Source organism: Monodelphis domestica, chromosome 4 (assembly GCF_027887165.1).
Source record: "Monodelphis domestica isolate mMonDom1 chromosome 4, mMonDom1.pri, whole genome shotgun sequence".
NCBI classification, from domain to species: domain Eukaryota; kingdom Metazoa; phylum Chordata; class Mammalia; order Didelphimorphia; family Didelphidae; genus Monodelphis; species Monodelphis domestica.
The window spans coordinates 376,731,593-376,743,863 of NC_077230.1; the positions used below are offsets into that span (position 1 = coordinate 376,731,593).

At 37.3% G+C, this 12,271-nt stretch overlaps 1 protein-coding gene across 25 annotated transcripts in view; it reads right to left on the minus strand.

Moving 5' to 3' along the window:
• EPB41 (erythrocyte membrane protein band 4.1) overlaps positions 1 to 12,271 on the minus strand; it is a 216,212-nt gene that overhangs the window by 53,626 nt on the left and 150,315 nt on the right. For all 25 annotated transcript variants that reach the window (XM_056795407.1, XM_056795391.1, XM_056795405.1 and 22 more), the window contains one exon: positions 2,804 to 3,015. In XM_056795407.1, coding sequence (XP_056651385.1) covers positions 2,804 to 3,015 — 212 coding nt within the window. The remainder of the gene's footprint in view (positions 1 to 2,803; positions 3,016 to 12,271) is intronic.

Consider the following 12,271-nt stretch of genomic DNA (forward strand, 5'->3'; position numbering starts at 1 on the left):
TTGTTTCTATGTAGGTAGGACCAAGGCTCAAATGTTAGGAATCAATAGGAGAATGACTGGAGAACAATCACTATCCTGAGAAATTCTGCCTATACCCATGAATATATTAAATATAATGAATGTACAATACAATCAATTCATACTGAGACTACTGATCCGTAGTGACAAACTACTTCTATCTATCTTGTTATTAAGTGTATTGTCCCAATCTGATATACACAATTTTCCTCTATGCAACAAAGCTATTGTGTTACTTGGGTTATATAATAAATGTGGTTTTGATGAATGTCAGATTTCTCAGTGCTACAATTCTAATTTGGTACAAATAAAATAGGAACAGAATTTGTTGTTACTGTTAATTTGGGGAACAATTAAAATAATTGAGGATTACCAGAGATGGTTTTCAACTGATTACAGTGAGATTACCTGAAGTTCATTTACATAACAATTAATTGGCAAGAAGACTCAGTACTATCACTCAAATGGGGGCATATATCAAGGGAGAATTCTTTCCACTCTGCCACAGTCACAATAGCAAAGGGATGCTATTCTTAGATATAATTGTGTCTGTCCTACAGGCAGGCAGAGAATAAGTAAATTAGTGGAAGGTCAGAGAAGTTTCAGCCATTGCCAACAAAGCTCCCTGCCAACTACTGTAATGTAATACTTTCCAGACGGTCAGTGTAAAGGATAGAGGAATATCGTCAGAAATGGCAGGTTGTACAATGAGCCAAAAAAAATAGTCTGCTGTGATACTCTGTTAAAATGGTACTACTGACATTGAACTTCTTTGGTTGTGTCTGACTTTTCATTACTACATTTGGGGTTTTCTTGGCAGAGATACTAGAATAGTTTGTTATTTCCTTCTCTACCACATTTTATAGATTAGGAAACTGAGGCCAGCAGGGTTAAGTGACTTACCCAGAGTCACACAGCTAGTTTCTGAAGCCAGATTTTCAGGAAGATGAGTACTACCCAGTGGCACCTCCAAGGAACTGAACTAGGTAGCCACAACAAGTTTGCATGGCTGGTGTATACACATGTACATTCTCTCTTTGGACCCAAGTTGGACCCAAAGCACAAAAAACAGGACAAAAAATTCCTTGCAATTGTATCTTTTGATATCATGTGATACAGCATAAAGCACATTAGCCTTGGAATCAAGACACCTGTGTCTGACATGCAACCTATCAGCCACATGACCTTGCCAAGTTATTTCTCTTATTTGGACCTCATTTTGCTGACTTCTAAAATGAAGGGGTTACACTACATAAACTGCAAGGTTCATTTTCAGGTCTAAAATTCTGTGATACTATGAGTCTAAAGCAAGACAGTTTGATCAGCACTCTGGGTGATGTATTAGAAAAAAAGGGCAAGGTTAATTAAATTGCCATGGTGGTAAAACTTCCTGAGGGAGTCTAATGGATATTAGATTTCCTAACTACTTGATAAAATTTAAAATCTTTTCTTAAAAAGATCAACACATTCCCCTCTCATACTTCATGTTATTAATAGTGGGATTTGTATGTCCTCCATAAAGTAAAAATAAACACCTCAGGCCCAGCATTGCATATACAAGGTTACCCCAACTCCTTCCTGCTCCCTTGGATGATTGAGGACAATTAATTCAAAGCCAGGAATAAATTCAAGAGTGGCTTCTCCTCATAGGTAAGGCAAATCTTAAAAACTCAACATAAAAGTAGACCTTGATTTATGAGGTAAACATGCTCTGGAAAAGCTGTATGTAAATCAAATTATTTTAAAACCATTTAAACTTTACTACTTAAAGAACTTCTATTGGGAAAGTTGTGTATCATGAATCTTTTTGTAAATAAAATAATCATTTACTTTCATAAATTTGGACCTTTATATGCTTGGTGTTTTGCATCAAGGGGAGAAATACAACTTAATTTGGAATAGTCTTCAAAAAGAAGCCTTATGATATTTTCCCCCCTTTCCTGTTATTCGGGTGATAGTGGTGATGATGCAGAGGCCCACAGATATGGAACAGTGCATATAAGATTTTTTTATTTACTGATTGATTTTTCTGAATTTTTTTTCTCCCTATTTTTGTTTCTTTTCTTTAAAAATTTGATCTTGAAAGGAATGGCCCAGTAAGTGAGAAGGTAAGGGATACAGGAGGAAATCTAAGATTTGTTAAAGCAAAAATGATTAGTAAAAATTTTTTAAAAAATCCTTTCCCTTGATGTCACAATTATGTCAGAAGAAAAGAAGAAAAAAATGAGAAGGATCTAATGACAGATGGAGGTAAAATTAGAAAGTATTCTAGGCCAGGAGTCAGGAAACCTGGGTTTTAGTCCCAGCTCTGCCTTTTATGTCCCATGTGACTATGGACAAATTATTTCATCTCCTTTGGCCTCAGTTTTGATTACACAATAGCTATGTAAAATGATGGAATTTTATATAAAATTAGGGTGTTGGACTAGATCAGGGTGCTCTTTAAAAAAGTATTTCGATAATCATATTTTAGTTTGATTGATTTCCTTTCAAAAGCTATGTATTTTATCTTAGAAAACATGATTCTGAAAATGGGTCCTCAGACTTCAGACTGACAAAAGGACACAAAGAAGCTTAATATGCACTGGACTAGATGGTCTATAATACTGTTTCTAGCTCTAAAATAGAGTTGAATTTCTCCTCATTACATCCACTGAATCAAAACCCAGTAATTCTACCTTTGTTACAGAAAAACAAAGTAAGTGCCCTAACGTCCTCAGTCAACTAAAACAAGCATAGGGAGAAGGCATTCTGGGGAAGTGCCAAACTGATTCAACATATATACCTTCCATTCTTCAGTGGGTTCTGGTTCTACTTGTTCAGGTTCCACTTCTTCCTTCTTTATCTCTACCTTCAGAGTTTCCTTCTGCACTTTAGAGACTGAAGGTTTCTTGCCATTAGAAGTCCCAGGGAAGCTGACTTCTGGACCATGGCTCTGAGCAATGGCTGGTGCTGAGGTAGGCCGGGGGCTCCGATCTGGTGTCTCTACTGCTCCAGCTGGACAGAGAGAAGAGGAAAGGTAAAGGGAAGGCAAGAGTCATGATTCACCATTTCAAAAAAAGCACTGGAAAAAGGAACCATGATCTTCATAAGCCATATTTATTCAGGCTATGTTATGGTATGTTTGTCCAAAAACTGAACTCATATTTCCATTTGAAATTTGGCTTTCCTTCCTACCCTATCTCTATAAATGTTACTGCCATGTTAACTAGTCACTCAGATCCAAAGACCTATTCATCATTGACTCTCCTTTCTCCCTTACCTCATAATCTAATCGGTTGTCAAGTCCTGCCACCTGGAACATAGGACCTTATTAACTTCTAGTTGACTGGCTATTGATTCAACCTCCCCATCTCTCAGCTATGTAATATTCACATTGCCACTGCTGACTCAGGTTCTTATTACTCTTTGCCTTCTCTATTATGATAGCCTCACCTACAATGTTTTAAAGATTATCTTCCTGCCCCCAGTTTTCCCTCCTTCTAAACTTTTGTTAATCGAACCACCAAAATTTAGTCATATCATTTCCCTTCCCAGAAATCGCCCCTATTACTTAAAAGAGGCCACTTTGTGGCCTGGCCAATGAGGCCTTCTAGGACAGTGATGGTGAACCTTTTAGAGACCAAGTGCCCAAACTGCAGCCTTCACACTACATATGAGCCCCCTGCCTTACCCCAGACAGGGGAGGGAGGAAGCACTTCCATTGGGCTGCTGGGCAGAGGGGTGGGTGATGGGAGAAAGGCCCTTAGGCACACATGGAGAAGGGGAGAGGAGCAGCTCTCTCTGCCACACTCTAGAACACGTGCCATAGGTTCATCAACATGGCTCGAATCTACCTTTCTAGCACCTTTTCATTTCATTACTCCCATTCATGTGCTCTGTGCTTCAGCTAAAAGTAACCACCAACCCTAACTCTACTTTTACTCTTCTATCTCTATGCATTCACTGCAGTATTTCCTGAAATTCATTCTCTTCTATTCTATGCCTACTATTTTTCTCTGCCCTTAAGGCCCAGCTCAAATGCTGTACCTTCCATAAAGAGACAGACACCATAGCAGAGTGGAAAGGGCATTGGACATGGAGTCAAGACATCTGGGATTGAGATTGGGTTCAAATACTTAAAAGCGGAATGACTTGATGGGTCAGTTATTTCAACCGTAAAATGTGGATAAAAATATTTGTTCTAGCTACCTTAAAGAATTGTGAGAAAAGCATTTGGTATGTCTTAAGGCACAAAAGAAATATTGCCCCCAGTTGAAAGTAATCTTCCTATCCTCAAATTTTCCTAGCACTTCTTGTCCCTATTGTATTCTATAGCTGAATTTTATTTATTTACATGCATGGTATAATCTCCACTTGGTAGGTGTTGGAGATACAAAGTGTATCAGGAGAAACAATAAACTACTAAACAGTAAATAAATTTACAAATTAAAATCCTAGGAAGGAATATACTTACTACTAGCTTGGGATGAGGTTTGAAAGGAGCAAGGGATATCAAGAGGTAGAGATGGAGAGAAGTATATTCTAGACTTAGGGGATGGAACATACCAATGCATGGAGAAGGGAGAACACTGGGTACCACTAATATTAAACAGGCCCATTTGACTGGAATTTACAGAGTGCATAAAAGGGAAGAGTGTCTAATAAGCCTAGAAAGGCAAGTTGGAGCCAGATAAAGAAGGGTTTTCAAAATGTCAAAAAGAGGAGAGTTTTCAACACTTCAATCAATCACCTTACATATTTGGCACCTAATGTCCTATCAATCCCATTTCCCCCCAGAAGCATTCTTGGGACTGATTTGGGAAGATTTCAATGATTTTTATAAATTAAAGTCCCTCTAGACAGAACTGGTTTTCCTCTCCTCTGACATTTATAGCATTTAAAGCTTTGTTTGGCCTTTCATATTCTAGTCTGTATCATTGTTAGGTCTAGATAGAGATATACATAAATACATTTTTCTGCATGGGGGTGTATATGTGTGTATCTTAGTCTCTCCTGCTAGATTATAATCATTAGGAAGGTAGGGGTCATGTCTGAATTATCTCCATTTCTACCATCTATCAGAGTGAACTAGATCCCTATTATTTTTCAGGGTCTCTAAAATGCAGACCTGAACTAGCTAACTTCTTTGTTTTAAACCCTTACCTTCTGCTTAGTATCAATTCCAAGACAGAATAGCAATAAGGGATAGGCAACTGGAGTTATGTTACTTGCTCAGGGTCACACAGCTAGGAAGAGACTATAGCCAGATTTAAACCCATGTTCTCACAATTCCAGGCTTGGTGCTCTATCCACTACGCTACCTAGCTGTCCCTAAATGAAACATGGTTAGCCTGGCATGAACAATTTGGGGAGGTGGGAAGGCAAATGGGATTAAGTGACTTGCTCAGGGTCACATAACTAGTAAGGATCTAGGGCCAGATTTGAACTCAGAAAGATGAGTCTTCTTGACCCCAGGCCTGGCACTCTATCTACCACACTCCTAGTTGCCTTCTGCTAAACTAGACAACTTATACCTTCTAATATTAATATGATAAATTAAAATAAACAAAGAGAAGAAACTAATAAAGTTCCTCAGTGATATAGTGGAAAAAGCAATAGATTTAGTGATTATAAGGGTCATATGTGAACCCTATCTTTATCATTTACTATTTGGTGTCATTGGGCAAATTATTTAAACTCTCTAAGCCTCAGTTTCTTCATCTGTAAAATGGAGATAATACCTAAAGTACTAAAGAAATGAAATAATGTGTGTAATGAACATTATAAATCTTAAAGAACTCCCTAAATGCCAGCTCTATTATTTAGAATAAAAAGAAGAATTTCACAAAAATTTAGAATAAAAAGAAGAATTTCACAAAAAAAAATACTCAATGGCATAGCAGAAAGAGCCACAGGTCCTGGGGGTTTAAGTCCTCTCTGTTACTTAATAGCTGCCTGACTATTGGCAAGCCACTTAATCATTCAAAGTCTCCGCTTCCTCACTCATAAAAGTACAAGGTGGGTTTTTAGAAGGGTCAAATAAAATAATGGATTTATAGGTCCCAGTAGCTGCCGAGTATTATGTAAGTGTAAGCTGTTACTAACAACATTGAGAGCATCATTACTACATGCGCATAGCATTTAGAAGGAAATGAAAGATATTCTTGTTACTGTCTTTGCCCATCAAAGAAATCAACCAACAAATGATTGTGCAGAAAAGACAGGAATCTACTGTGCCACTCAATGAGAGATTTCTGAGTTCTTACAAGTCCCTGCTACTCTTGGGTGACTGTCACTGCTACTCTGAGCCAGACAATGTGGTATAAGAGCAGATGGCAGACCCAAATCTGTCAACACAGAGGAGTGTGACAAAATATTTTGCTTCACAGTTGTGTTAAAAGTATCATCGTACATGTGTATCCACACCCCCTCCCAAGGTTTTAATTCAGTTCTGTCTGGCATCATAATAATATGGTCCATGCTTTCACCATGTGTTGTTTAACACATCATATTTGGTTTTAATCCAGGACTAATATCTCAGAGCCAAGTTTTTTATATCTTCAGTATTACTACCCTGCCACTTTACACAGAAAGAGAACATTATGAATATAGGGAAAGGTATTTGTGAAGACAAGAAGAAAGAAGAAAAAGTATTAAAGACTCAGAGCTGGAAGGAATTTTAGGGATAATCTAGTCCATCACCACTTCCCATCTGGGACATGATTATCCACTATAAAACCCCACACAAGAGGTCCCTCAAACTCTGTCTGAACACTTCTGCTGCCAAGGGAATTGCTGTCCCTTCAAGCAGCCTATTCCTTTTTTAGACATCTCTGCTTGGGAAGTTCATGTACATCTGCTCCCTGTATCTTCCATCTATTTGTCTTCATTCTATCATCTAATGTAATAAGTCTATTACAAGAATAAGTCTATTTTTTTTGTGTGATTGTGTCCTTCCTTTGAGTCTTCTCCAGGATACATATAACCAGTTCTTTCAACCAATTCTTGTGATATGAGGTTTTGAGATCCTTTACCAACTGGTCAATCTCCTTTAACTGTCCTCCAACCTGGCATTGGTCTATCCAAAAAATGGTTCCCAAAATAAGCTTAACACTTCAGTTGTAGTCTGAGTAGGGCAGAGTATAGCAACTATGTCACCTCTTTCATTCTACACATTATGCTTCTCAATTAAGGTTACAATCACTTTTGGCTTTTTTTGGCTATACATTGTACTATAGACTCATATTCAACTTGCAGACCACTAGAAGCCCTAGATTTCCCCACCCCCAATAAATTGCCACACTTCTCCTAACTTATACTTAAGTTTTTTAAAAAATCAACTACCCAGGGTAGGTCTTTCTATTTGGTCCCATTGAATCTCATCTCAATCATTGTTCATTTGCCAAAATACTTTTATACAAATTCTTTCATCTAATTATATTGTACTGACAAGTCATGATAGCCACATATGGCAAGTTTTTCATAATCTTCTTATATTAACTTCATATGACTTCAAGAGCATTTTGGAACAAAATTAAAGCAATAATATCATCTTTCTTTTCTCATCAAGAATCCTGAAGACTATAAAATAATCTACACAAAAGAACAACCTTGTAGAAATCATGAAAAAAAATTTTTTTTGAGTTTTCAACAAATACAAGATTTCTAAATATTTCCATTTATATAAAAAGGGAAGTTTTAACTTTTTAAGATACATCTACAAGCCCAGTTTCTCCAATTTGCAGAGTCTTGAGGAAAACAATGTACTGGTGGTAGTAAAGAGATGTTATGATAGACTGCGGCCAAACTTAGTTTGGGATACTGTAGAAAGGAAAATAGAAGACTTATACAAGTAACCATAACATGGTAATAACATAAGAAGACATTAAGTGCCAACTTTGGTCCAATCAGAGGTAGAAAAATGTGAAGGCAACATTTAGAAAGCATGAATGGCTTCACAAATACACACACACACACACACACACACACACACATGTCATTCATGCACAGGATAATTCAAAATCATCACAATGACAAACAAATCAGGAAGCTTGGGAAGTACCCCTGGCCCTGAGCTAAAGGCACTACTATCTCAGTAACTTAATTTCCCAAGCCATAAATGAAAATATTGTTCTATGAACTTGTTGGAATTAAGTGACACAATATAGGAGTAAACACCATAAAAAATATAAAGTGTCTTAAAATTACATGACATTATATTGTTAGCAGCAGCTCACCTCATGATTTGGAACTTCCAGAAAGTAGGTTCTGAATTGCAAAATCAGGGTGACATCACCAATTAATAAAGCAGATAAATTCAAGAAGCTACTAAGGAGAGGGTTATCAAGTTATTAAACCAAAGCTCTTTTAAAAAGCAACCCTTCACACTTGTCTGAAGAGCTACATTTAATACAATGTCTCTAAAATACTCACTGAAGAGCTACATTTAATACAATGTCTCTAAAATACTCAATGTACATTACAATGTACATTTGATGTAAGTAAACAGACCTCAGTGGAAAAAAGGGAGGAAAGGCTCCTAGCTAAGGTAACTAAGGAAGGAAACTCATTAATAAGGGGGAAAAATTATATACTAAAGTTTCCATTCAGAGATTCTTAGACTTTGGCCCCAACATAGAGAGAAACAGTAAGATTTTGATAACAAAAGTATACAAGATGCATTTTAGCCAATTCAATGTAATTTGTTTGCAAAAAAGTGAGGAAGGCAAGGTGGCAAAGAAATAAGAACACTGGCTTGAGTTACAGGTTCTAGTTCTGACTTTCTACTAATTGATGACTGAGTGAGTCACTTCATTTCTCAGATCCTCAAATTTCTTTTCTGAAAAATGAAATTGTTAAGATTATGTTGTGGGGTGGGCCAGCCTCCCACAGAGGATGGGGTCTTGGAGGTGGGATGGTGTTGGCAGAATGATGGATGGGACACAGCTTTCACATTCAACTCACAGCACAAGTTTCACAGGATAAACTGCTCTGCCTTGGCTGAGGCCTGGCTTTATTTTATACCCTCATGATCACACATTTACTTGGCACACAGTTTCATTCTCTACATACATGTTTCCATGGAACCTAACACCAGACAGGAAACTAAGGAGATAATCAACAAAACACTTTTGCTAAGGGCAGGATCAGAGGGTAGAATCAACATGATCCAGATATATAGTTAGGGAATTCAGAGCATAGATTTGCCAGAAATTTTTATACCTAGACAAGAGGGTCCTATCTAAGTGGGTATATGAGAATCCTTGGGTTTAATTTTGTAAGTGGGCTCTCCTGGTAATATCCTAGGGGGACAGAGTGGGACATCTGTATTAACTGCACAAGCATGTTGCTCTCATCTATTTTTTCTGGGTCTAAGTAAGAATAATAATAATAGCAATTCCAATAATAAGGGGATGTTAATAATAAAAGTCACTTAGGGGAGTTTCAGTGGGTATTTTCATCTTTCCTGGGGGCTGCTTTGAAGTCCCTGGTTTCCACATGGACTGTGTCAAACAGCATGGTCTTTGATGGCTTCCAAAAAGACTAGATGCTTTTCAAGATGCTCCTTTAGGTCAAGGGGGGGAGGGGGGACAGCTAGGTGACTCAGTAGATTGAGAGCCAGGCCTAGAGACTGGAGGTTCTGGGTTCAAATCTGACCTTAGACAATTCCTAGTTGTATAACAGTGTAACCCTGGGCAAGTCACTTAATTGCCATTGCTTAACCCTTACTGCTCTTCTGCCTTAGAACCAATATACAGTATTGATTCAAAGACAGAAGGCAAGGGTTTAAAAAAAAGAAAACAAGGAACTTTTCATAAAAGAAAGGTTAAGTATAACTTAAGGGAGAAAGTGAGAAGAGAAGTTTAATGACCTGAAAAGCCATTTCATATAAAAATACCAAAAGTTAGAAACCTGGGTAAAAAAAAAACAAACAAAAAAAACTTAGAAAATTGAAGGAACCTTTCTCTCCCAGGAACAGTAAGTTATGTCTACAGATAATAAAATATACAATTGTAAGCACTTCAGCTGTAGAATTTCATAATATAATAGATGAAGATAAAATATAAAATTCTTCCCAAACCCAATGCTTTCCATATAATAAAAGATTAAAGTGAAGTTAAAACATGGAGAAACCCTTTACAATGGCCAAGATCAGGCACATTAAAGAAAACTTGGGTGAACAGAAGAGGAGCAACAGAGCCTCATGCCCAACATTTTTTTTTTAATTTTTAAAATTTTATTTCATCAATTTCAAACATTATACCTTGGTTACAAAAATCATTTTCTATTCCTCCCTAACCTTCCCCCACCCTTCCCATTGCTAACGCACAATTCCACTGGGTATTACATGTGTCCTTGATCAGAACCTATTTCCATGCTGTTGATGTTTGCATTAGGATGTTCATTTAGAGTCTACATTCCCAATCATATCCCCTCTACCCATGTAATCAAGCAGTTGTTTTTCTTCAGTGTTTTTACTCCCACAGTTTTTCCTCTGAATGTGGGTAGTGTTCTTTCTCATAGATCCCTCCGGGTTGTTCATGATCACTGCATTGCCACAAATGGAGAAGTCCATTACATTCGATTGTACCACAGTGTATCAGTCTCTGTGTATATTGTTTTACTGGTTCTGCTCCTTTTGCTCTGCATCATTTCTTGGAGGTTGTTCCAGTTCACATGGAATTCTTCCACTTTATTATTCCTTTGAGCACAATAGTATTCCATCACCAACATATATCACAATTTGTTCATCCATTCCCCAATTGATGGGCATCCCCTCATTTTCCAATTTTTTGCCACCACAAAGAGAGCAGCTATGAATATTCTTGTACATGTCTTTTTCCTTAATATCTCTTTGGGGTACAAACCCAGCAGTGCTATGGCTGGATCAAAGGGCAGACAGTCTTTTAGTACCCTGTGATGCCCAACATTTTTAGAACTGTCCATCAGTTTGGAATCTGAAATTCCAAATATCACCAAATTATTCTGAATTAACTTTTTGAGATGTTCTCTCTTCTGAGGAAACCTCACCCTTTTCTATAATTATATAAAATGCCTGCTCTAAATTTAGAAAAGCAGGAAGGTTGTGAAGTGTTAAGAGCTCTTGACTTGGCAAGAATCTGAAGCAGACCTGACTCTCTCCTCTCGCTTTCTTTCTGACTAGCTGTACTGCCTTGAGTTGTCACTTCACTTTCTTAGCTGCTGTTTCCTCATCTGTAATGTGCAGCACACATACGCCAGCACTAGATAAAGATGAACTGCTGTTAGAAACAAATTTCTTACTAAAATTTTACTGTAACAACAAAAATAAATTTCAGACAAGCACTATTTCTTTATGTGGCTTACAAAGATTTGACTGGTTTCAAAATATCAAACTATTCTAACACCTTGTTTCTAACTATTCGAAAAACTGAGTTGACAGAATGTTTGAAAATGTTACTCTATGGCAATCTAATTTGCTGAAGATAGCAGTGCAGATGATAACTTAAGCCCCAAGCCACTTTCACAAGTAGAAAGAGAAATTACATCTGGTTTACTCTTGATTTACTCTGCCCTAATGAATTAATTATATATTGTTGATATTAGTTATTTATGTGTTCCTTATTAGATTGCTAGTTCTGTGACCTTCCTTATCAAAACTTAATATTGCCTACTACCTAGCACTAGTCTACTTACTGTTCTTCACACATGACCATTCATTCTCCTGTCTATCTTTGCAATCATTGACCCCTATACTCAGAAAGCCTACTAGGAAAAAAAGTCAGTGATAACAATCCCCACAGATGCCAGACAGTGGGAAGCTCCAAGGGAAAGAAATATGTCACTAAGAGATGGGACAAAAAGCCTCTGCTTTGTGTAAATCTGTTTTTCACCCACCCAGAAAGGAGGCAGACAAACCTCTAGGAGAAGCTTCTTGATCTGTTATCTTAATACAAGTGCTATTTGTTCTGCTGAAGGCTTTCTAATCATAAAGAACTGTCATTTTTTTGCAATTGTGTCCACAGTGACTGGCTCATATATAACAGGTATTTAATAAATACCTGCTGACTAAATCAGTAGAGTACCTCCCAGGCTCTGCTTTCAATGCTGCATAGATCCTCTTTGTAAGGATCTTATTGAAGAAATCACTGGAGAATTCCAGGCATAGGTGTGATGACCACTGACTATCACAAATGGGATATGTTAAGATTCTATGTTTTGTTTTTTAAACCCTTATCTTCTATCTTCACATTGATACTAAGTATCTGTTCCAAGGTAGAAGAGCAATAAG